The sequence below is a fragment of the Carassius gibelio genome, chromosome A7, assembly GCF_023724105.1.
Source record: "Carassius gibelio isolate Cgi1373 ecotype wild population from Czech Republic chromosome A7, carGib1.2-hapl.c, whole genome shotgun sequence".
Taxonomy (NCBI): domain Eukaryota; kingdom Metazoa; phylum Chordata; class Actinopteri; order Cypriniformes; family Cyprinidae; genus Carassius; species Carassius gibelio.
The window spans coordinates 22210829-22237806 of record NC_068377.1 but is presented as its reverse complement, the minus strand read 5'-3'; the positions used below and the strand labels follow the sequence as shown (position 1 = coordinate 22237806).

At 37.6% G+C, this 26978-nt stretch overlaps 1 protein-coding gene and 1 long non-coding RNA gene across 12 annotated transcripts; both read right to left on the bottom strand.

The window, feature by feature from the left end:
* Positions 1-3340: 3340 nt before the first annotated feature.
* Positions 3341-26946, bottom strand: LOC128016849 (ubiquitin carboxyl-terminal hydrolase CYLD-like). 7 transcript variants are annotated; one of them, XM_052601686.1, is made up of 19 exons: positions 26591-26946; positions 25340-25423; positions 24903-25027; positions 17529-18144; positions 16928-17233; positions 14023-14128; positions 12920-13012; positions 11751-11867; positions 9769-10160; positions 9219-9384; positions 8131-8272; positions 7578-7700; positions 7385-7476; positions 6652-6718; positions 6420-6552; positions 5770-5878; positions 5475-5593; positions 5055-5271; positions 3341-4968 (listed from the first exon to the last, which is right to left on the bottom strand). In XM_052601686.1, exons 4-19 carry the CDS (start codon positions 18018-18020, stop codon positions 4784-4786), a joined length of 2859 nt encoding a protein of 952 aa, XP_052457646.1. In that variant the 5' UTR covers positions 18021-18144; positions 24903-25027; positions 25340-25423; positions 26591-26946; the 3' UTR covers positions 3341-4783. The 7 variants fall into 7 exon arrangements, with proteins under 7 accessions (XP_052457646.1, XP_052457648.1, XP_052457645.1 ...); XM_052601688.1 differs by lacking the exon at positions 24903-25027; XM_052601685.1 differs by lacking the exon at positions 25340-25423.
* LOC128016851 (uncharacterized) lies at positions 14135-16921 on the bottom strand. Of its 5 annotated transcripts, none has more exons than XR_008184299.1 (5): positions 16539-16921; positions 16261-16439; positions 15553-15924; positions 15124-15156; positions 14135-15090 (listed from the first exon to the last, which is right to left on the bottom strand). It is a non-coding gene; the product is annotated as an uncharacterized LOC128016851 (long non-coding RNA). The 5 variants fall into 5 exon arrangements; XR_008184297.1 differs by lacking the exons at positions 14135-15090; positions 15124-15156 and adding an exon at positions 15163-15420 and having other exon boundaries at positions 15454-15585; positions 15685-15924; XR_008184298.1 differs by lacking the exons at positions 14135-15090; positions 15124-15156 and adding an exon at positions 15163-15420 and having other exon boundaries at positions 15454-15684; positions 15739-15924.
* Positions 26947-26978: the final 32 nt, after the last annotated feature.

Genomic DNA, 26978 nt, shown 5'->3' with positions numbered 1-26978 from the left:
ACACAGCTCATTAATGACTACACAGATACACACCAAAATATATTACACGAAAAGCACACAATGGGTATTTTTCTCCTATCTCTCACACCTTTTGCTGTTCGTAAACCTTTACAAATCCCCCTTCGATTAGTGAAGACTGTGTTTTACAACTAAAATGACATACAGCTAAAGTTTGATCACAGACATCAAGATGATCATTAAGAGCTCAAGATGAAACTTAATCAAAGAGATTGTTTAAAGAGCGGCGAATAAGAAGAGGAAATCCTATCATCAGTCATCATTTCAGCATTACCTGCTCCAGTTTTTGAGCTTTGAACATGGCCAATAAAAGCTGCTGTTAGGATGGAGTTAAAGTGATTCTCTGGGTTTATATTGGGTTAGCACTGATTGGCTTTAAATTGCTCTGTCTTGAGATTCCCTTTCATCTCTACTGCTGGAAATCACTGTTTTCCTGTTGTCTGAGTAGGTTTAAACATTTACTCTCTCTCTATCTCTCACTGTGGATGTTTTCCCTTGGGAACGTGAGAAGAAACAGCTCAAGGAGTGAATTTCAGCTAACTAGCAGCATAGGATACATGCGCACTTGAGTATCTTTATCCAAAATATTTGTTTAAATGTAGACAGTGGAACCACATGGAAATGAGACTTCTTCACATGGAACTGTATTAAAGCTAAATTGAGAATGAAGTGTCAAAGCAGTGCAAAAATAAATAAATAACAACTAGCTAGCAATAGCAATAAGCTAGCAATCGCGCACACAAATAAGCACTTTTTTGGTATGTAACTCATGGGGTAAGCAAAAAGGTAACATCTGCCCAGATACTGACAGACACTATTCACATCAACGTATTTCCATTCAATTCACAGTGCTGTGTGAGCTTGAGGTACCGTATAACATCCTCCCATCGTAAATACTAGTAGAAGTAAACTCTTTCTTCATATATCTATGAACTTTCACAGGGATGCTGACTGCTTGACTGGTTCTCAGATGTACAGTAAATGATCTGTCAACCATATTACAGTTTTATATCACTTAGTCAGATTATTTCAAAGGTCCTTATAACATACAACAGCAAAAACCACTGAAAACCACAAAAGTTATTAGCTCTTAAATAGCGTTATAAGTATTAGAAATGGAAGCCCGGTATGAGAAAACCTGAAAAAATCCTTCAAATAAATCTGAACAATGACTTAAGGTGTCATTACCGTGGTTTAAGCAAAACAACTTACTTCCATTGGATTATTGAAAAACCCTCATTAGTATTTTTTTATATATTATATTATAACTTAATAATAAATTTCAGAGGTTTTAAATACTCAAGATGAATAGTGAAAGTGGTCGTGTATAGAGTCCAAGTGCTCATTGAGAAAAGCAATGTATAAAACAGTCACAAGCCAGCATCCTCAGCCTAAGCACAAGTGCCACTTTTCAGCACTAAGTAACTGCCAAAACTCCAGATAAGAGTTTGGCCCTTTTTCATCTCACTTAAAAACACATACAAAAAAAAAAGATAATTTCAACATTTATTCTGCCCATCCAGTTTTGTGCATAGCATGCTGGGAACTAGAAATCCTCTTGCCATCCCAGCATTAACGGATTAAAAGCTCTATTTTACAAATTTAGGTGAATTTCACACACTGAAATTAAGTTGACAAAATGTTCGAGAACTGTGTTCCATTAGTTTAAGTATATTGAATAAGCAGCATTTTTTGGTGTTTGTGTTTGTGTGTGTGTACAAAGTATGTAGCCATCCACATAGCAAAAGCACACAAGTCGTTACATTCCTGAACACTCATCGGTAAAGCTCTGACAACAGCAGATCTTCTGTTTATCAGAATCAAAGTAGACAGAGAAGGAATCCATATGCTTCGATTTTATTTGACATTCAACCCCTGAGGCTATCGTGAGAATGGCAATACTGTTCTCCATCTGGTCAGGTAGTGCCAACACAGGAGAAATGTGCACGTGGCACACAGAAGCATAAAGCTACATGAGAGCATTGTGTGCCAGCTGTTGTGATGACAAATACTAGCGTGATAATTGTGCAGTACACAGCTGTGAATTTTGTTGGGGAGAAACATATTTGGATTTTTTTGTTACCATTATTTAACATGGTGAATATAAAAAAAAAAAAAAATGGTGAAGAAATAACTAGTAAAATTCACAAATAATTACAAAGTAATGGCAAGTAACACACAAGTTAAGAAATTTTGATGTAGAAACACTGAAATAATATCTTCTATCAAATATACTATAATAATCACTTTTATTTACAACTTTGAATTTTTTTTTTTATTTATTATTATTTGACAATAAACAATACTTATACAGCATTTATTAATCATAATGATCTTTAATCTTAACATTTATTAATACATTTTTAAGAATTGTATTAACATTAACAAAGTTTAATAAAACTTTATCTCATTGTTAGTTCATGTTAATTAATGCATTAATAATTAATGTTATCAAATAAGACCTTATTATAAAGTGTTACCCATAATTTATAAAGCACCAACAGACCTATTATGAGAATCCAGATGTACAGTGGACAATCAACGCTTTGGGAAATTTGATAGCATTTTATTTAACTGTGTCCTTCTTAAAAATGTTTTGTATGTATTATAGTAATAGGAGTAAATTACCCATTACAGTAACTAACACTAAAGCAAATCATACACCTAAAGCCACGATAAGTACATGTAGTTTATTGATATTACTCATCTACTGGTACAATTGAACATGTAATGACCGTGACCATATGAGGTCATCAGGGGCCGAAGCATGTGTGTCTGTGTGTTTGTGTCTTTAGCTTTTGAGCCTTCACTACAGATCAGCCCCATCTGTGCAGCCGTGGTGTGTTTGCGTCCGAGACCACATCATGCCCTGACCGTGACACCATGTTAATGGGATCCACACAGGTGACAGGTGAAAGCAGCACCGCTGGCAGATGACAAATCCCCACACAAACACTCCCAGACTTATGACAACACCGAAGGCAATGGACATCCAAACACACCTCACCCGTCTGCCTGCTGAAGACTGTCTAGAAACACACACACACACACGCACACACACGTGGCAGATGAAACCTGCTGGCATCAAAGCACAAATGTTGCACACATCTCAGTGACATGCGAAGACAGAGATTTTCACAGCTTGGTGGCACATCTGTCAACTTTCCAAGGTAAATATTCACTTTACACACACACACACACGCTCACAAACTACACTCCTTCCTCTTGCTCGTCTTCACTTCTATTTAAAAAAAACAAACACATTTTAACAAACAATCCCAAATGAGCAAATCAAAAGCAGTGCAGCCATTACCACAAAAGCTGTTTTCAAAATGGCATTTTAATTTAGTTAACATTTAAGAGAACAGCACAGATATAATAAAGTCCACCATGGCTTTATTTTACACAAGTACACCAGTCGTCATTCTTTCTCCCATTACAGGAAGAATCTCTCCCATAATGTACAGTTACATCAGCAGAGATTACAAAACGATCCCAATGCAAGTTTCTTTTCATAACTCTTTAGTTTAAACCAGGATGTGTAAACAATCTGATAACCCATAGCAAAACTGTGCACAGTACATCAAACCAGTATCTCGACGAACAGCGTTACTGCAAATGAGCCATCAGCACTGCAGTATAGCATGAGACAGCTCTTGCCCATTCAGCCTCAGCCGTGAACACTCAAACCAGAGCACATCATATACAAACAGGAACTAGAATAAGTTCTTTATTATAGGAACACGTCCTTGACTGCAAAACAGTAACCTTTGGAATATCATAATATTAGCATAATACTTGCAAAACCGGGCTTGTATATATAGGAAGTCATTTACGACTTTGAAAACGTGGCCTGGGGAGTTGCTAGTACTTTTGCAATATTTAAAATAACGTAATATCCATATTTATTAAAAAATATATATAAAATATAATGAAATGAAATAATTCCTATTTTAACAAGAAAAAGCTCCATTATATTATTCTTCATGTCCAAAAAAACAAAAAAAAAACCTGTGCTTAATCATCTCATTCTTCTGTCTTGATCTGGAACCAGTGCATGGCAGTCAAGGGCTCTGCTGTATGTGAACACACCAGACAAGAGACTTCACAGCAAAATACAAGGCAAAAACAGGGACTACACACAGTGCGTCTGAACTATGATTAATGCTGGACGCTGCAGTGCATTAAAATGGGTTGTTGATGAGTGGAGGCATTGAGACAGGACCGAAACTATTTGTTTTGGTCATTCATCCAAGGTTTCATCTACAGGGGTAGAATGTGTTGCTGTTCGGAGGGGTCAGTTGTGGCGGTACGGAGCGAATTTGAAGCCCTCAGGTGAGTGAGCATCTGCGAAACACCTGAGGGCTGGAAAGATTGCGAAATTCTCTCCGTACAAAACACCGCTCCGAACACTCAAGAGCTTGAGCTGAGCCAAAGACGGCACAGATCAGAGAAAACAACAACAACACTTCAACAAACACATATGCTCTCACACAGTGCAAATAGGCTTTTTTGTTCGTTCTCTTGATCTCGCCTTCACTCTCATAACTGTGTTTCCCCTGCAGTATGTACAGAGAGATGCAGAAGAGAGCATGAGGTAACTGGATGTGGGATATTCAATCTCAAGTCTGTCTTCTTGGGCACTTTTCTTCTTTCTCCTCCTCTCCTCACTACAGCCTCTTTCCTCTGTTCCCTTGTTCCCTCATCTCTCTCCTTCTCTGCCAGTCCCTTTCCTACCTTTCCGTCCTTCTTTATTCCTCCATCTCTATTTATAGAGGCTCATGGTGGGACTCTGGTACATGCACATATAGGCGTCACAGAGAAGTCTGCGTGCATAGCCCTGGATGTTCTTGGGGTCCAGTGCGTGGAGTTCCTCGGGGGTCATCTTCAGGTAAGCCCCTACTTCAGGGCATGGGGAAACCTGTGGGATGTTAAATCCGTTCTGACCACCTGCCACCAAAAACAGAGTTTTGTGAGTTTTATAACATTTATATTGGATTATATAGAAATAATATTAGATAAAGCGTCCTCTGTACCGTCTCGGTCAGCCATACTATCGAAGAATAGCCAGGCCGAGTCTGCGGATCCGTATTTGACAAAGGCGACATAGTGGCTCGTCTCGATGCAAAGCACGGCAAACAGCTCCATCTGCTGGTGAGGGTAAGATCCCTGTCTCCAAACTGACTCGTGTAGCTCTTTAGAGACAGATAACTTAACATACCGATGAGATTTACGCCGTGGGTGCAGATGTACCTAAAGTGCAGGAAGTGAACATATATGTAAGGACAGATATACAGAAAAAAACATGTGCACATACATTTGCATAATAATGTATATTTAACCACTGAAAGGAACTACTATAGATAAGAATGTTTCAGCATTATTCATTTGGAAATGTCTCCATCTAGTGGTTATGAACTGTACTGTCAGAGAAGTGCAAGAAAAGAGCATGTTACCTGTGTGTTGCACTTCTCGCAGTATTGCTTGATCTTTCCCGGCGTGATGTCACAATCTTCATAGCACTCTCTGCATTCGTAAAGAGCTAAGCCACCACAAATCCGACATTCTCTAGGAGCTGACAAAAACAGTGATATCATTTTCCTTTAAACACAGGAAAAAATTAAGCACAGCCAGAATGATGCATATTATAATAATATTAGTTCTTTATCTCAAACACAGATGCATTACTTTGGTATGTGGAATGTTATTCTAATAACAGCACAAATCAAATCAGTTACTGAACTGACTCACTGTCATCTAATAGATCTGTGATGTCAAGCTCCAGAGAAGGGAAGATCTTATTAAACATCTTAAAGTCCTTCCCAAAGCGTGGCATCTGAATTATAAGGCAAGAAGGGGCCTGGACGGGAAACAAACAGACAAGAACATGTCGGTACACTTCATTTGTCCTTACACCTCGCTAACCAACATATCTGGATGTGTAAAATCTCCTCTAAATATATCTTTTCAATCTCTTCTAATTCTCATGTCCTTTTTTTCTATGTGCTTATTTAGGATACATGAAAAGTTTCACTTTAGCGAGGATGCATTAAAATGATCAGAGGTTACAGTAAAGACATTTAAGTTATTACAAAAGGTTTCTGTAAAAAAAATGCCGTTATTTTATACGTACTATTCAAATAATCTAAATTATAATTTCATGATTTTACTGTATTTTGAATTTTAAAAAAACCTTGCAAACTCGATGAGCAACCCCAAATATCTACATACGAAAGGAAAAAAAAAATAATAAATATTTTAAATACATTTTTTTTATATATATAGCAATATAAAAGAATATGTAAAGAACAATAAAATATTGAAGTGAAAGGGGCCTCTCCACTAATTATAAATTATGTTGTTTACAGAGGAAAGATCCAGACGATGCCTTGTGTACATACCTCTGCAAATTTGAGATCACTGTTGATGAAGGACCACTCCAGAAGTTGCTGGCTGGTTGGCACCAGCACTTTATCTTTCTTATCCATAAAGATTTGATAGAAGTAACAGTCCTGAACCTTCTGTCCTGCAGACCTGCAAACGATACAATCATGTTTTTACAAAGACAAAAACACCACTTTTTGATAATGGCTTCGTGGAGTTCCCGAGATTTGAAGAGTGTGAGAGGCGCACCGAAGTTTGAGAAGAGGGTCGACTCTCAGGATGTGATGAAACAGGATATTGAGGAACTCCTCTGGATCTAAACAGAAAGAAATTGAGAAAAACTGAGTGCAGTAAATGAGCATTCTTATAAAAGTTTATAACTTTATCTCTAACTATTTACTCTTCTTTTATTAAGAATTGAATGATCTCTGTGTCATAACAGGGCAGTGTGTGATAACTATAGAAATACAAAGTGAACATAATAGATGCCACCTGCGTTTCCATATGTTTGCAATATGTTCCCTAAGGCAGCAGGATGTATTCGTGATAAAATATTCTTACAAGCTTTTATGAGGTAATTGAAAAAAAAAACCATATTTGTTAAAAACCCTCCCAAACTACTTGTTATCAAAATAAAAGTTTCTGAGGGGACAGCATTTTCTCAAAAATCTAAGAACAAGTGATGACATAACAACAACAAATCTGACATAATTATATTCATGTCATACTGTGTGTGTAGCTGAAAATACTATTTCTTAATGTTTTCCAACCAGTCAATGATATAAGCATTTCCTGTAAAAATCATATTGGTGCACCTCTAATAATGGATGTTCTACTCTTCTGTGTTGTTCCTCAAGGTCACAGACTCAAAAAAGCTCATTTGAGTTTCTCCCGGTGCCTGTGAGCTTCTGTTTGCACCTCTAGAGGGCAGTATTTCTTTATCAATCCATTTCCCTTTGAAAAACACTGAGGCTAGTCTCACCTTTCTCTTCTGAAGTGAATCCTGACGCTGCCTCCACTTTCTCCAATATCCTCCTAAGTTTCATGATTTTAGTGGCGCACACGTAGCCATGTCTAACAAATGCACACAGATTAATAAAACATTACAGTCAGTTACGTCACAGAGAATGAGTGAAAGGGAACATTTGGATGAATGCTTATTCTGTGCCACTCACATTCGTAGTGGGTTGACTATTTCTGTGCGCAGTAAGTCTTGTGTCTCTTTGTAATATTCTACATCAGTCTTAGATCTTGGTCTCAGGAGCACTGTATCCAACACAGAACTAAAGGAGAAAAGACTGGCACACAGAATATTTACAAATTGAACATTAAGAAATCATCTTTTAAATGGATTGCAGTAGTGTTAAACAAATGTAATTTCTGCACTTAACTCTGTGTTAACACTTGTGTGTGTGTGTGTGGGTGTGTTTTTGTGACATATCAGGACTCAACTCTGTATAATAACATGGGTATGACACAGGTATTACAAGGAGAGAGTGACTTATGAGGACATAACCCATGTCCCCATTTTTCAAAACGCTTATAAACCAAACAGAATTACTTTTTTGAGAAAGTAAAAATGCACAGAGTTTCCTGTGAGGGTTAGGGTTAGGTGTCGGGTTGGTGTAGGGCCATAGAATATACAGTTTCTACAGTATAAAAACCATTACGCCTATGGGATGTCCCCACTTTTCACAAAAACAAACGTGTGTGTGTGTGTGTGCTCACCAGAACAGAGTAGAGTCCAGATAGCAGGAGTTGTAATGCCCTTGTATTCCTTTCTTTTTCCCCACCATCACCTCCAAACCATCATTTTCTGTCCGAGGAGGAGTGTTCTCACTAACTACTTCACTTAGGTAACCACCAAAAGCTGCAGGAAAAACACATCTTGATCTGTCATATCAATTAAGTCCAATGTAAGCTTCAGTGCACAGAAAAAAAAGAAATAAAGTGTTCTTACGTCAACATGTTAAGATCTACTGTTAGATCTTGTTACACAAAATAAACTTGTACTTTTAATTTATAAAAAATATCAATTATGGAAACCATGGAAATTATTATTTATAATACATAATACTAATATGACATAATCCCTTCCTATTCTTGTCTGTCTGAAGTTTCATTCAAACTGCTTTGTCATGGTGACAAAAAAGATTGTAGAAAAGACCTGACACTACTAGAAGTGAAGCAGTTTACATGGAGCTAACTACACCTTCGTGTCTGCAGTGCAAACCAGTTCATCCACTTTAAAAACTATACATTAAAAGAACTTAACTTTTTTTTATTTTTTAACAGAAACAAAAGGGTGGTTCATTTACTTCCACTTTTATGCCAAAAGTATATTTTCCTCCATGTTCCACTCCAGCTCACGGACAGGCTGTGTGATGAAATTATTGTCATCAGAAAAATCTGCTGTTGTCTGTACGCTCTGCATGTGCAGCCTGACTTTTTTTTTGTTTGTGTGGAGATCAAATCACATCATGTGTACTAGTGATCCGAGCGCTCAAAAAAAAAAAGGTGCATACTGTGCTTTGCTCAATCAGAATGCATCTTTCTACGTTCAGTGTCATCAGAGTATATTTTTACAGGCTTGTGCTTTCAATTATGCACTAGACAGAGCAGAACACAGAAAATTAAGAAGCGTGTTCATGTAATGTAAGCTTCTTTTTTTTTTTTAGTTAAATCAACATTATGCTGCAAATGCTGTTTATAAGGCTTCAACAGCACTTTACATTAACATTACATATCTCTGAATCTGGTTTACTGTAGGCCTATCATAAGCATAGGAATATGGATTCTGACAATTAAAGTCTTACCTATGGAGTTGCATCGTTCTATGGGGTTGGGTGAATGATGTAAGGATGGGAATCGTGAGTCAGGTCTGCAGCACTTCAGTTTGACAAACAGAGCTTTCTTTGGTGGACACGTAAAATAACGAATCCCTTTAAACGTTCCATCGGTGCAGCCCACACACTCCTCCTCCTAAACACACACACAGAAGAAACACATAACAGAGTCATAACTCATAACAGCGTGTTTTTAAAAAAATGTTTTTGATCACTTATGCTCACCAAAGATGCATTTATTTGATCAAAAATGTTGTAAAAACAGTAATATTGTGAAATACTATATTTATAATAAATCATTTTCATGATTCTTGATTATTTAAATCAGAAAACTATTGTAATTATGTAAAAGTCCATATTGTCCATATTTTGATCAATTTAATGCATCCTTGCTGAATAAAAGTATTAATATCTTAAGAAAAAAAAAACACTGACCACAAATGTTTAAATGGGAGTGTATTAATATTAACTTATAATATGGTTCCAGTACAGCAAACACACATAACATAACCCTACTGACCAGCTCTAGCCCCGCTAGCGGCTCTTGAAGTCCTGGAGGTAGACCAACCCAGCGGATGACCCCACACAGGGGTGGGTTCTCTTTAACCTCCACCAATGACCCGACCTCTAACCCCGGCTGGCTTTGTGTTGGCGACGGAGGCCTCTGGACAGGAGTGGTAGAAGGTGGCAGGACCTCTTGCTGCTCCCCCATCACTGAACCCGCGGACAGGGAGAGAGGGCCATGGCTCATGCTCCCACTGGGGCCAACTTTGTGGCTCAAGCTAAAGGGCAGGGAGTGGAACTTGTTATCATTGGACAGTGAGGGGGTTATGGGCGGAGCTCGAGAAGGGGACGAGCTTGGATTGAAGTCTGGGGGTGTGTCCGTCAGAGATTTGGCCGGGTCCTCGCCGACTATCAAGAAACAAAATCAAAGAAATAAGAGACTGAACCTAGAGGTCATGATCACCAGATGATGCATCAGTGTGGAGGACCAGAAATTTTTTTAACTAATATAAACTGATCAGCTGACATCATTATAAAATGGATTCAACAATAATGCTTAAAAATAGCATCTTCAACAATCATCTGTCATTAAGGAGATTTACATTTATATACTGCCGTTCAAAATTTTGGGGTACTTTTTAAACATTCACCATGATTGTATTTATTTGGTAAAAAAGTACACATGTAATATTGTCAAATATTAAAGTAACATTTCTTACTAGCACTATGAACCCCCCCTCCCCCCAAAAAAAATAATAAAAATAATGATATATATATATATATATATATATATATATATATATATATATATATATATATATATATATATATATATATATATATATATATATATATATATAAAAAATAGTATTAATAGAAAGTAAAAAAGCTTATATTTGAAATAGAAATCTTACATATTTTCATATATATTTTATTTTTATTTTAAGTGTGTGTATGTGTGTGTACTGTCACTTTTGATCAATTTAATGCATCCTCGTTAAAAAGCAACATAATAAAAAATATTGCTGACCCAAACTGTTGAACGGTAGTGTATACTAAAAAAGCTTAGCCAAAATATGATGTCCTTTTAAAGCTGATTAGTGGTAGCTATTTTCTCCTCACTGAAGCATTCTCCAACTCATGAAATATGAAGACACTGGAGAAACAATGGGCTACAAAAAGTCACCACTGGAAGAATGACAGCCTGGTGAAAGAGAATGAAAGCAGCACAGGCCACATGATATGAACCCCTTAACTTATCACAGACCACACCTGCAATATTCTCCAACAGTGCATGTTAGTAAAGAGTGACATGAAATATGAAATAATTTCACAGATGAAAGCAATGTTATAAGGAGTACAGTCTGCTAATGTGTTCAGTGTCAAACATAAACACATTCAAACACATAATTACACAATGGATGAGTGGAGATATACCAAGTGCGCCTGATACCAAAATATAAAAGGCTTTCACAAATCATACACAAAACTGGCCATAACTTCTAAGCAATTTACATGTGCTTCAATTAACAAATTAATGCAGTTTTCTAAAAAAAAAAAAAAGAGATCACAAATACAAAATAAATGATTACTTTAACTGACTTCAACATGAGTAAATTAATTACTCATAACTTACTCATTGCCTTATAACTCCATTTAGTTCAAAAGTGAATGTGCAAACACAAATGACTGTAGCACAGAACATTCAGAACGACACCTGAGATGTTTGATTTCTGATCAATGATGTCATGCTATGAGGTCATGTGCCACTCAAGTCATAGTGAACCGGACTCCCATTAAAAGATCTCAGCAGCAAGTTGCCTTTTCAGATCACTGCTGATGCACTGATTAACATCTGATTACTTATTCATGCCAAGACTATTCAAAATAACTAAAGTTGAGTGTGGTCTAATCTTATGCTTGATACTAGCAGGAAGGCACCTTGCTGTTAAGATGTTTATTTTTAGAGTTTCCCAGTCTCCCCTTTGTATTCATTACCTTCATCTATGTACCATGTGCTTTTGGCTTTGGACTGGGCAGGGTGATCAACCGAACTGCCATTTAGCGTATAATAAAACTCAGACTTGCTCCTGCTGCCAGGCTGCAGGCCTAACCCTGAATAAGAGTTACGATAGGAAGACAGTAAATAGTGTGTGTGTGTGTGTCTGTGTGTGTGTGTGTGTGTGTGTGTGTGTGTGTGTGTGAGAGAGAGAGAGAGAGAGAGTGGGAGGGGGAATACATGTGGGATTACATGTTCACCAACTAATTTTCTTGCCAAAATAACAAGTCTGGTGAAGATTTCACATGATCTACCAGGACAGAATTTACCAGGACACATTTAAACAAAACAGCAGCAAATGACATTAAAGCTAGTGAGAGTGAGACACAGAGTGTGTGAGAGACTCGGTCTGTCTGTCTTTAGTTTGTTTACTAAAGCATTTCTTTCAAACTGGTTTTAAAAACCACCGATTTTCATTATGTCAAGTAAATACAGATTCAATACTTTTAACAAGTGCATTTGATCTTTATTTTGGGTATCGCTAATAACACTGAAAAGAAGAGTCCAACAGATATATTTTTGTTGAAATGCTGTACAGTTATGTACAGTATTAAATACAGTGTATAACTGGACATATACAGTCATTAACAAATTATGAAAAATGAGTTAATCACCATATGATGTATAATATAACACCAGCAATATATAAAGGACACGGCAGTGGTGAGTGTCTAGTTTATTTTCCAAGCAGACATACGGGTGGTTTTGTTAGCAACGTGCAACTGTTGCTCAAGCACCCAAAATCCTGCTTAGTGGATCTTTGCTAGTCGATGGGGTTTATGGCTAAAAGGTTAAATACTCACAGGATACATCAAATTCACACAAACACAGTTAGTTACATTTTAAGTGAACATAAAGAGCAAAAAAACAAAAAAACTAATTAATAATAATAATTGCATTTGTATCAATAATATATTGGATGTGTATATTAGGATTGAAAGTGACATTATCTTAATATACCTACTGCTGTTTATGCTGTTTATGTTAATAAAAAAACAAAAGAAAAAGAGATTCACTGCTCTTGACTGAATAACTTTTGTCATTGACCGTTTAATTTTTTCAATAATAATTTGAGATTATTGGTGTTTAGATATAAGAGGATTAATACCTTTACTCTTTGGTTTGCTCTGGCTAACAGGTTTGTCACTGCCGGCCCTGCAGGCAAAGACTTTGGGCAGCCTCTGGTCCTGCATGGAGTATTCTACAAACAAATCAATACACAAGGGTTTCAATACAAGTTTGTTGTTCAAAATCCATAAGATTATATTTCTTGCGTGGGCCAAAGGAAATTTTCTTTTTTCTTTTAAGCTTAAATGTACATTTCAAGGTTGCTGTATTGTCTAGATTTCTAACAAATAAATTTCTAATACATTTTTATAAAACGTTTTTAGGTAAAACTTCCAACAAATATAACATGACACACGCATTTACTGTGACACAAAAATACTAATAATTTGACGTATGATTTTGGTAATATCATAAACAGCATCACAGATAAAGCAGCAGGTTACAGCCTGATGACCACATTTAAAGATTCTTTCGTTTCACTGATAAAATAGGGAAGAGAGGCAGCTTTAAGACATTTACAAAGACGAGACGTTTGGCCCACACACATACACATGCACACAAACAAACAAATCAATAAATAGAGGGAACAAAGAGATCCACACACTCCACTCACAAAAACAAGGCCTTTAGACAAAAGAGCTTCTGTTTCCTGCAAGTTAACATGACTCACACACACACACACACACACAGACACACACTAGAGCTCTTTGCTTTCAGACAACAAATATTTAGCCTACACCCTGACTTGAAGTCTAAAGCACACAAAAGTGGCATATGCCCGTGGCACGGAAAGATTTTACTATTGCTAAAAAAATATTTACAAACTATGATCAGTAACTCAATGGAAAAGCAATTTATTTTAACTTTTTTTGACTGTGTATCATTTTTTACAAATCCAATCAATTTATATATTTTTTATAGAATTATAATTATTTTCTATTTTATAAAAACCTTACGTTTCCTATGATTTTTATCATCTTTTGTAACAACCAAGTTACTTGTACTTTGAATCGAAGGTGTTAAAGCTCAATCTAGAAACAAACAGTGCAACTAACACCAGGTTTCAAGCAGTAATCCCACTCAAAGACAGAACAAAATCTAATGCCCACATCTCTCAAATATTTCTGAAGTGAGAGCCCTTACCTGGCATCACATCACAGACGGGGACCAGACGGGTGTGTTCAAGACTAGCAAAATTACACAGCTGTTTGCCGTCGATGTTCCCATCCCAGTCTCCAATGGGATTGTCCTGAGGGCGAGAGGTACAGCACCCTATTACTGCACCTGACCTAGATCATCTCCCAAATGCTTGCATCTACAACACTGTCATTTCCACTTCAGAATAAACACGTCCCAAACAGAGATTAGCTTTTCTCTATCTCCTAAAGGAAATCTTTGTTCTGACCCAGACAGGACCCATCTCACTAACCGAGAGCTGTAATTCTCTAATGGCTACGCTACACGACCTACACTATAATCAGAACAACCGATGTCTCTGAACTCCAAACCTACACCCTTTACATGCCAGAGCTCCACTGTTTTCATCTATTTCTAATGTATAGCCTACTTAGTGTATATTCAAATACAGTTCTAATAATTATTATAATACATGCATTAACTTACTAAGTAGACGAAAATATATTTGAAATCTAATCTATAAAACCTATTACTCAAAAGACAAAGAGCAAAAACTGTACTGTCCTGAAATACAAGTAAAACTCTTAAAAACCTAAACCTATCCGGATCTTCACTATTTAGATATCAGTGATAGCAAGTCCAGCTGAGCTCTGCTGAGAGGGCAGTGGGAGTTTAACAGAAGAGAGAGAAACAAAGAGTGAAAAGAGGAGGACAGTGGAATGGCATGTGTTGGTTGTGTCTTGTGTGAGCATTTGGCAGCACGCCATCATGGTGGTCACACAGAGCAAACTAACCTGTCTGTCCTTCAATCTCACTGGAGGTGGACATCTCAACTATTTTGACCTACACTACCATTCAAAAGCTTAGGATTTTGACTCAAACTACCATTCAAAAGTTTGGGATTTTGACCTACACTACTATTCAAAAGTTTAGGATTTTGACCAACACTACTATTCAAAAGTTTAGGATTTTGACCAACACTACTATTCAAAAGTTTGGGATTTTGACCTACACTACCATTCAAAAGTTTGGGATTTTGACTCACACTACTATTCAAAAGTTTGGGATTTTGACCTACACTACCATTCAAAAGTTTGGGATTTTGACCTACACTACTATTCAAAAGTTTGGGATTTTGACCTACACTACCACTCAAAAATTTGGGATTTTGACTCACACTACCATTCAAAAGTTTGGGATTTTGACTCACACTGCTATTCAAAAGTTTGGGATTTTGACTCACACTGCTATTCAAAAGTTTGGGATTTTGACTCACACTGCTATTCAAAAGTTTGTTATTTTGACCTACACTACTGTTCAAAAGTTTAGGATTTTTACCTACACTACCATTCAAAAGTTTGGGATTTTGACTCGCATTACTATTCAAAAGTTTGGGATTTTGACCTACGCTACTATTCAAAAGTTTATGATTTTGACCTACGCTACTATTCAAAAGTTTAGGATTTTGACTCACACTACCATTCAAAAGTTTGGGATTTTGACTCACACTACCATTCAAAAGTTTGGGATTTTGACTCACACTACCATTCAAAAGTTTGGGATTTTGACCTACACTACCATTCAAAAGTTTGGGATTTTGACCAACACTACCATTCAAAAGTTTGGGATTTTGACCTACACTACTATTCAAAAGTTTGGGATTTTGACCTACACTACCATTCAAAAGTTTGGGATTACCATTCAAAAGTTTGGGATTTTGACCAACACTACCATTCAAAAGTTTGGGATTTTGACTCACACTACCATTCAAAAGTTTGGGATTTTGACCTACACTACCATTCAAAAGTTTGGGATTACCATTCAAAAGTTTGGGATTTTGACCAACACTACCATTCAAAAGTTTGGGATTTTGACTCACACTACCATTCAAAAGTTTGGGATTTTGACCTACACTACCATTCAAAAGTTTGGGATTACCATTCAAAAGTTTGGGATTTTGACCAACACTACCATTCAAAAGTTTGGGATTTTGACTCACACTACCATTCAAAAGTTTGGGATTTTGTCCTACACTACCATTCAAAAGTTTGGGACTTTGACCTACACTACCATTCAAAAGTTTGGGACTTTGACTCACACTACTATTCAAACACTACTATTCAAAAGTTTGGGACTCACTTTGACCTACACTACCATTCAAAAGTTTGGGATTTAGACCTACACTACCATTGAAAAGTTTGGGATTTTGCCCTACACTACTATTCAAAAGTTTGGGATTTTGACCTACACTACTATTCAAAAGTTTGGGATTTTGACCTACACTACCATTCAAAAGTTTGGGACTTTGACTCACACTACTATTCAAACACTACTATTCAAAAGTTTGGGATTTTGACCTACACTACAATTCAAAAGTTTAGGATTTTGACCTACACTACTATTCAAAAGTTTGGGATTTTGACCTACACTACAATTCAAAAGTTTAGGATTTTGACCTACACTACAATTCAAAAGTTTAGGATTTTGACCTACACTACTATTCAAAAGTTTAGAATTTAGACCTACACTACCATTGAAAAGTTTCGGATTTTGACCTCCACTACCATTCAAAAGTTTGGGATTTTAGCTCACACTAATATTCAAAAGGTTTTTTATGTTTTTAATGTTTTCTATTATAATATATTCTAAATTGCAATTTATTCATGTGATGACATATCTGTATTTAAAGCATTCATTACTCCAGTCTTCAGTGTCATATGATCTTTCAGAAATCATTCTAATATGCTGATTCTTTTTTTATTTTATTCTCAGGATTCTTTGATGAATTTTAAAAGAACAGAACTCATTTGAAATATAAATCTTTCATGGATTATTAAACATCAAGAGCATGCAACTGTAACTTTGCAGCTAAAAACAGTTATTCACCAACTGAATGTTCTAATTGATTTACCATATCAACACCAACGTAGAATCCAAGACTCTCGTTGCCAGGCAGTAAGTCACAGAAAATAACCGTGCCCCGTTCTGGGCCGTCCCGCGTCTGCACCAACACTCGAGAGTTGATCTCCAGTGGCGGTCCTTCGCCTTCCACTTCTGGGTCATTATCCTCTAGCGTCACACGATCTACCTCCAGCTCATCATCTTCCCAGAGCTCAAGTTTATCCAGTGCAACAAAGACACCGCATTCATCTTCACAACGAAACAGCTGCTGACCCTGATAAGAGCCCTCGGTGAAACCTTGACCTCTGCCCTCCTCCTGAAAGACAGAAAAGGACATTACATACACCAACACAGATGTCAGAACTCACATAAATAACATCACGTGTCGTGTGTGCCATGAAAACAAAAGATATTGTTGATGTGTGATGACAGGTTTGAGACTGCTCTCCACCCACAAAAGCAGCCTACAGGCTTAAGTTATGTTCGTTCAAATCTCCCAGCAAAGCCTCGGAGATAAATGCAGCTTTGTTCTCTAATGATCACATACTCAAGGATCAGGTGAACCCAAAACTAGACAAACAGCGTCAAAAAAGACAAACAGTGTTGCTCACCAGCAATTCAACACCAAACCAGATACCACTCAGTGCTCTGTCAGGTAGCAAAGCTCCTTTAAAGCGGACCACTCCTGGAAGGGGCTGGTCGCCGAACCTCAGCTGTACTCGAACTTTTGATCCACAGTTAATGTCGCGGGCCCTGTCCAGACGTGCTCTGTTGCACAGCAGGCTGTACCGCTCTTCACAGTTGGTGATGGGGAACAGCAGCTCTGCAAGCTTCTCCTCAAGCTCCATAACGTCCCGTTCATCCACGCTAACCACCACATTTGTCTGGTCCAGGATGCGTAGGCTGCGCTTACCCTTGCTGGGCGGGATTGTGCGACCCATGCTGTTGCGCTCCTGGCAGGCCTGGCCGAGGCTGCCACGTGGGATGCGCAGAGTCTTCTGGCCTGGCTTCTCCACTGTGCACTCCTTTACAACAATGTAGAAGTGCCAGTCTTCCCGGAAACTGCCTGCTGGCTTCTCCTGGCTCCATAGCGCAGAGCTCATGGCTGCATAGCAGGAGAGGGTTGAAGATGACAGGAACGCACGTCAACGATCAGTGGGTGACACTAGGAAGAGGGGGCTTCCATGACCTTTTCAATGGGATGGTGGACTGAATGGACAAAAAGAGCTGGAAAAAGAGAGAAATAGAATGTTTAAGTAACAGAGAGAGTATAAAGGTTTAAGAGCAAAGTTCTAGCTTTTGTTTGTCTAGTGTCTTATCTCATGTTTTTGTCACATTCTGCAACAGTGAAAGCCTGAGGCAGCTTAAGATCCTCTCCTACATAATATGGGGGGGGGGGAGTGAATATATACGACAAACTTCATTTAAAAAATGAAATACTGGTATCACGTTAACAGAACATATTGTAATTAATTCAGTGCCAGTAACTATCCGGTTGACACTCCAGAATAATAGGTGGCAGCATTGCACATAACTACTGGTTGAAACCTGCCGTTAAAAAACTCCGCGACACTAAACCATGTCAGAGGAGATGACAGACATAAGCGAGACACTCTAACGCATACCCAAAAAAGTTTGCTTGCCAGTGTGGGAGACTTTTTGGATTCTGATTTATTTATTTATTTATTTTAAAAGACAGGATGTCAAAGCCCCAGTATACTTCATACTTCAAGCAAAACTGAAGAAATAACATGACTTAATTTCTTACAAAATCAGGCAGAAAAACAAGAATAGTTTTGAGTTCCGTTCAGGAATTCAAACCAGCTTGCCAAAGCAAACTTTCTGGATAAGTAACCTCCAGCTCTTATACAGCTGGTGTAATCTACAACTACCACTGGCCTGTGGCCATTATGTAATAGGTAGGTGTGCTTTGGGGCTCTGCCTTCTCTGACACAGAAATCTTCTCCATTTCTTCTGTGTCTACCGTACTACGTACTTCATTTCTACCGTAAATATATAAAAACTTAATTTTTGATTAGTAATAAGCACTGTTTGGACAACGTTTGGACAACTTCAAAGGCTGTTTTCTCAGTATTTCGATTATTTTGCAGCTTTCACCCTCAGATTTCAGCTTTTCAAATAGTTGTATCTTCACCAAATATTGTCAGATCCTGATAAACCATACATCAATGGAAAGCTAATTTGTTCATCTTATTCAGATGATGTATAAATCTCAATTTCAATACTGAAATACCAGGTTGATTGACAGTTACACTGATTTTGTCTCTTTTCCATTCAAGGAGATAAATATGAGCTATACTTGCATTGCTGGAAATAGCTGTCTGGGGGTGTTACAATTACGGCTGCTGAGTAAACTGACTAGCCTTAAAGAGACTTTGGTACCCTTTGTGTTGCCACCTAAAATTACCAGCTCTGACCAATCTTTCCTGCTCCGTTCAAGGGAACTAGCAGTGACCCACTAGCATTTGCCATATTATTATCATAATTAGCAACTGCAAGGCCATGGCTGGGAACATTGTGCAAGGATGCATGCAGACTCCACTACTGCAGATATGCCTAAACGAGGTTACAATTCAGGCACTTAACATGAGGTTAATGAATATGAGAACAGCTCAATATCAAAATGCTATCCAAACCAGAATAATATTGTTAAATACTGTGTCACATTTTTATTTTAATAATGTTCATATGATTTAAGTAAATCAAGCAAATAAAAACAGAATATGCCTTATGAAAACTATTTTCAATCTAATTTATGCAAATTAATAAACAGTGTAAACTGTAACACACCTAGTCAGAGCATTTTGAATGTGGCTCTTTTCTTAAGCAACACAAAGTTGTGGTAAACAGCAATGCATGAGTGAAGTGATCTGAATGGAAATTCCATGGTGTCAGACAATCAGACTGCTGCAGGACACTGAGATCTGTCTGCTTCAACCTCTTTATACACCACAAGACTTTAGCATTAACATTATACCTGAACCCATCTATGCTGGGGTTTTTTTCTCTGTAAAACTTTTTAGGAAAAATTCATAAACATATTTGAAATCATATTTTTAATCAGTGTGTCTGAACTGGTGGGTCGCAACCCAAAAATAGGTCGCACAACTTTTCTGACAGGGTTGCAGAGAGCAGGGGAAATTATTTATGCCCGCGTCAATTATTCCTTACATACACACGCAAACACATACATATTAGAGGTCGACCGATTAATCGTAACCAAATGTTGATTGCCGGAACTATCGGCAAAAATCCATGCTGATAGTTTTTCTGGGTTGCGTCCTTTACTGGAGTGGCTGAAGGCTCCACTATCATTACGGTAAATTCACAACAGGCATGGGCGTCAGTGCTTGACGGAGGGCGTGTCTTAAGCTTGGTGCCGACGTGATCTTCATAGTGACAACAGCCAATTACATTGGACCACAACTGGTTAGTGCCAGAGCTAGGCTATTTGTATAAGTCGATCTGATTGGCTGACGGCTCCATTGGAGCTTGAAAAGTTGAGAAAATAGGCTTGTTCGAGGCTTGTTCTGCCACTGGCTGATGAGTGGAGACATCAAGTTGGACACTTTCTGCTCCCATTAGTGACGCTCTCGCAGTGTTTGCATACTCTATCACAGATGAAGTGAATCACATGCAATATTTGTCAAATACACAGACGTTTCAGAAACATTTTCATTAGCAACAGAAACACTTTTTATATACTGATTAATACAGCTCCATCTTTTCATCAAACCTTTACGAACACCTTGGCAATTAAATTGCCATTGGCTAGTAAATGTTTTTGTTTACTTGCCAGACTGATATTATATATATATATGTGTGTGTGTGTGTTCTATGCATCCCTGCCTCTGCTGAATTACTGCAAACCAGCTCTGAAGTCTGGATCTGAATCAAATGATTTGTGATACATGCTTTGAATTCCCGATCTGAATCAAATGATTTGAAATACACAATCTGATTGGAGTGCTTTGAAACGGTGAATCATTTCGCGACGTAATGGTTTAACTGATTCTGAGTTTCAAAAAGCTTGTGTTCTTTACTCACTTTTTCTAACTAAAAGTACACTTTTAACATCAGTCTGTTAAGTATTTTTTAATGATAGAACTTTAGTAATTAGAATTTAAAAAAAAAATGATATCCATGTTTGAATAGGTCGACCGATATATCAATGTTTGGGCCAATGTTTGTCATTTTTTAATATATTGGCATCGGCCGATATCCGTGTTTAGTAGCGCCGATTTAAAGTCAGGCACGTTGGCAGGCAGCCCTGTGTTAGTGGAAAGTGCTGTTGCCTCTGCATGTGAAGCACCCCAAGCTAAAACTTTTGGAAGATTCAACAACAGTCCTGGGAGATAAAGGTAGTCAGAGAATTTCACTCTGTAAATGGGGTGGAGAAGTTGGTAGCTCTAAAACAAACACTGCAGCGTGACGTTACTCCGCCGCTCACAGACAGCACCGCGCTCTGAGAGACAGACGTCCTGGAGCTGCCCAGAATGGTGAATGACATTTGTTCGGAAGCATGGTTTGATGCAGACAATAACAATTTTTCAATCCAATTCATTTGTATTTAGGGATGTAAATATAAGATAATTTCCATGATCGATCGTCTTTTAAATGAACGATCAATTAATAATCTTAATGCTGCAAAATGCGTCTGCAGCTGTATTATTATTATGTGCAAAAGCTACTTGGAAAAAAGCTTTCTCACCCGAATTAAAGGGGTTTTAGTCTGAATAAAATGCTAGTAGCAGGACTGTAAAATGAATAGATGTGATTATGATCATTTGATAAAATGAAGAGAGCGCGCCATACGTTGGAGATCATTTTACTTTGTTGACTGTTTTGGGCCTTTCACACAGGTATGCGCGGCACTTGCAGCTTGCCGCTGGGTTCAGCGTTGCCCTTCAGATAGCCTGTTGTTCCTCCTTTCGGTCAGCAGCAAACATGTATCTGTCCCGTTGTAAGAAGCGAGCGATAGCGCTAGTCCTGCTGATGAGAATTAAGAGAGAAGCAAGGAAGAAGAGGCTGTGGGTACGACCTCAAACTTGTATCGTACAGCTCAGGAAATTCTGACACACACAGTACTAGCCGTTCATCCATTTTGATTTCCGTGCTTGTTTGGATCCACCGATTCTATTGGTCGCGCTGGTAATCGTCACAGAGCGCAGTGGCAAAAGTTGAACTATTTTGAACTTTGACCACGGCGTGCGTGCAAGTACGCAAATGATGCGCACCGCGCAGTGCTGCACATACCCAGTGTTAATTTTGACACGAAATTTTAATTTAGTTTTAGTCTTAGTCTTTTTACTATAATTCTTTTTAGTTTTAGTCAAGTTTTAGTCATCTGATTTGTTTTAATTTTAGTCTTATTTTAGTCGACTAAAATTGCTTGGTATTTTAGTCGACTAAAATTGCTTGGTATTTTAGTCGACTAAAATAAGACTAAAATCAATAACAGATTTACTAGACAATTTTTTACAGCTGGTATAGGAAACAAACTTAACCAAAATATATAAAACACAAATTCAACTTTATTTCAACACAACTGTGTCTTTATTTCGATTCAAAAGCTTTTATGCAGCAACAAACACTGTTATGATAATATAAACAATAACTAGCTGCCAATTGACCATCAATAAAAGAAAAATAACGTTAGGTCCAGGACCTTAAAGCTTACAGCTGAGCTGAACAATAAGTGCATACATTTAAAGTAAATATTTAATAAGTTGGCAGCTAGGTGGATAAAAAAAGTAACAAGATTTTATAAGGTATTCATTTGTCTAGCAATATTGTATGTTTTAAATACTACAATATTGATAGATTTGTATGTATAATGATAGGATGTGAACATTCATGTTTCACATGACTAATATAGAAATATTTGTGATATTGTCAACAAGTAGAACATTATAAAATATACTAAACATTAGTATTAATCAAATGTATTTATCATGATATTACGTATTAGTATTGTGCTCGCATCTAATTTGAAGAATGGGCTATTTTACAGTACTTTTCAGTTCGTAATATTTAATGCTACAACATCTACGCACTGCACTATTCCAATTTTGCTTAGCTCAATAAACAAAAGAACATCGTTGTTACATTTGAGAAAATGTCCGGGTGGCTCGTATGTAAATGTCTTTTCAAATTGGTTGTGTTCTTGCCACGAATGAGCGCTCTGCGTGCTTTACACTTTGTTTTGTTTTGTTCGTCGTCAAACGTGAAGTGAGCTGTGGACATTTTGTCGCTCTTTTAGACAGTAGGGAATTTAAGCAACAGCTGCGAATGGAACGGCTACAGCGACCGGAAGTTTGCCGTCACACCGCTGTAGCCAAGAACGTAAAAGTCACTAAGCAACGGTAAAACAGAACAGCGCAACGCAGCATTAATTCATTTATTGAGATCCAAAAAAATATATAATTTAAAAAAGCAAGAGAAGGATTGCTTTTGGCGTTAAATGACAATCTTTTGTCAGAAGAGGAGTTTTTAATATTGTATGATGTAAATAAGTCTAAAAACATAACATTTATTTACCTAACCTCTCACGTTGTAGCGACTCTGGCAAATCAGCTGTTCTCCCGTAGTAGACCGTTAAATTAGAACGTCACAAAGTAGCAGTTAAATTCGCGCAGGCGCAATACAACGCCAGAATGGCGTTGCCGTTCCACCAGAGGCTGTTGCTTAAAGTCCCTATCACCTCTTCGAATGCCGACTTCCCGGGAGCTCATAAAAACTGAAAACCTTCGCTTCACGTCTCAATAAGTCAGGCTCTGATTGGTTCTCTTCTCTCATGCAGTCTGTTCTTTTTTGCCGGTTCTTTTGCTCATTCCTCGCATCTCTCCCGTCTGCTGATTTGATTTTCGTCACAGTCTATTTTCGTCTCGTCCTTTATTCGTTGACGATAATGTCAATCAATTTAGTCATAGTTTTAGTCTCCATCAGTGCCTTCTATTTTAGTTTTCGTTTCGTTTTCGTCGGCAAAAATATATTCGTGACGAAAATAATGACGAAAATATTTAGTCAACGAAATTAACACTGCACATACCACGTCCTGTGTGAAAGGCCCATTTCCCGTCAAGGTGATCGCTGAAATCGCCTCTTTAAATGGTTTCGTGGTGCTTGTTGTTGTATTTTAAAACGCAACGGCAATGTTTTCAAATGACACAGTAGTGGTGCAACGGATCATCTTTGATCCGTGATCCGTTCGGATCAATATCTTCGGTTATAACCTGTTTTATATATTAAATACTTGGTCAGTTTATTGATTTTGTTTGGTTAACTTTGGATAATTTTTTTTATTTTAATACCGTGCAGTGCACAAAATTAAGATTCGAGAAATGATTCAAGTCAGTGCTCAATAAATGATGATAAGTTTAGAAATGTTGTGCATCCACTTATTTTTAAAGTGACATTTTAGCATGCAAATGAAGGGGAAAACTTCAAGATATCGGCCCTAAAAATCGGCAGCACACATCAGCCATCGGCTGACCCTGACCTCTAAACATCGGCATCGGCATTGGCTATAGAAAAACCCATATCGGTCGATCTCGAACTCATAGAAGTCCCTTTAACTGGACTGCTGGTGGTGCTTTTTTTGGTCTTTCAGTGTTTCTGTAAAAAAAAAAAAAAAAAACAATGGGGAAATCCAATAAACAAAATACTGATAAGATAATAATGATACAAATTTGACTAATAAGAACAATATAAAACACACTAAGGATTAATGAGCTGCTTGATTCATGAATATTAACCAGGTTGTGTGCGTGTGCGCGCGTGTTGCTCGAACTGATTTGAGGAAATCAATATGGGGCGATAATAGGTGAGCGTCAGCAAATGAGATTGCCAATTGCACACTAGTTCTGCCTTCTACAGGAAAACCCGACAGTTCTGAAAAGCTGAAGAATTCCAAATGAATGCTGTTATTTTGACAGGAAAATAGAACAAAGAATAGTGTTTACCTGTAGTGCGTCAATTCTCTCTCTCTATCTCTCTCTCTGCGTGTGTGTGACAAAGCGACGGCAAGCGTCACACTAGAGTTTACGGTACGTCAAAAACAGGTGCGCTGCGAATCCATTGAGATGAACTGAAAAATAGCACAGATTGCTTGTTAATAAATAAAGTTCAACCCTAACATTTACTATTTAAAATACCAATAAAGTGGGTGTATTTTAGCATTGTTTTTTATTTATTTTTTAAACGTGTCTCAATATAACAGACAGTGCGACTACACTAAAAATGACGTCAAACAACAAGGCATCAAAAAAATTATAACGATAAATAAATGGGTGAAATTTTTATCTGTCATTAATTAGAAGCTTGCCAATAAGGACCAGTTGACAAGTCCTTAACTTCAAAAATCATGCCCAAAACAGCTCATGGTAAAACAAAATATTACCTGAAATGTGGATAAGCATGGGTTTGTGGCGACGATATGATGAAGTACTGTTTCCAACATTTTTCAAATGTTTTCTTTTGTATTCTACAGAAAAACGTAAGTCATGTATTTATGGAATTACATGGGGGTACCTTAACTTAATTTATGGGTGAACTGTGGCTTTAAGCAACATCACATGACAACCACTGACTTGGCTTAATGTCATGCTTCATCAATGACCACGAAATTACAATAACCTGCCGAACACACTTACATCAACACAGAGACTTAGCGACTGTTCGGTTTTTCCCCAGAAGCAGGGGAATTCACAGCAAATTAAACCTCACTCAGAGCTTCCTGTACGCACAATAATCGTGCACACATACCATTACTGCATAAGGACTAATATCAAGAATATAAGATAAGACAACAAATGCTTCCCTGCTTCACCTTTTCCTGACATTGCACGCCATCTCCTTGCCATCCATAAAAAGGCCAACACAGTTTTGAAAACATAACTTTTCATTCTATGCATGCATTGTTTTCCAAGCTGGTAAATATTAGGGTTCTGGGCAAACAAATCAAGGGGGTTTCAAGCCAAACCTATTTGATTTTAGGCCGAAAAGGTTAGTTCAAGGAAGTCAATAATAACTGGACAAAGCAATTTTTTTTCATTGCTTGGCTGTTATTTTAAAATCAATAATCTGAGCTGTGGAGCATATCATGACATTGTAAAATAGTGAATCACAGCTCTGAAAAATACTAAATCACTATGAGCTTTGAGCAACTATGTTTATGTTGGCTCAACATGACTGTCTTTCCTTCCACATCATCTATATTTTATTATTCTACAGACAGTGATCTGAGAAGTACATATATAAAAAAAAACACCTGTAATATGATGTAATATACCTGTACTACATTAGCATAGCAAAATGAACAGGTTTTTAAAAGTGCAATCACTGTATTTATTATGTAATACACCAATGTAAACATCACATGAACGTTATGCACCTTCTCAGGACAGTGACTGCTGGGTCAAACGATACAGCAGATGGACAGGCCACACTAAACGCAAATTAACAGGTTCTGTTTTAGCTGTTATTCCTTGTCCTAGAGCTCGGTTTAGATATAATGTCATCGCTGGATAACGTTGTGTTGCCATGTATAATCATCAGTGGATCCTGTTACAGTTAACGTTACAGATCTAAGAGTCAGACTCTAGAGGTAAACATGTGACATCAGAACGAGATGATCAGACTCCTCTCTTACCTGACGTTTAAATATCCCGGTATTCACCCGTCTGTCTTCGATGGCATTTGGAAAGAAATTATTCCAGTGAAGATCTCGTGCCGCTGTTAGTGATGATGGTGTTTATGTGACATTGTCGGGTGGGCTTAGCTGAAGCCAGCGCTGGCTACACTCCGCATTACTACCGGTTAATGTAGCGACAGCCGCCTCCTCCGTGCAGTTTAATACCGCTGGCAAAAATCTCAGCGAGGCGTTGAGGAAAACACGAACAAATCCGGTAATATCGGTAGAGCCGAGACCGTTGTTTCATTTGAAATCAGTGTGAGTGTACTATTTACTGTGTAATTGTGACGGCTCAACCAGACATGCTACAGTAGTGGAGAGAAACTTGCTCTCCTATTGGCCGTTG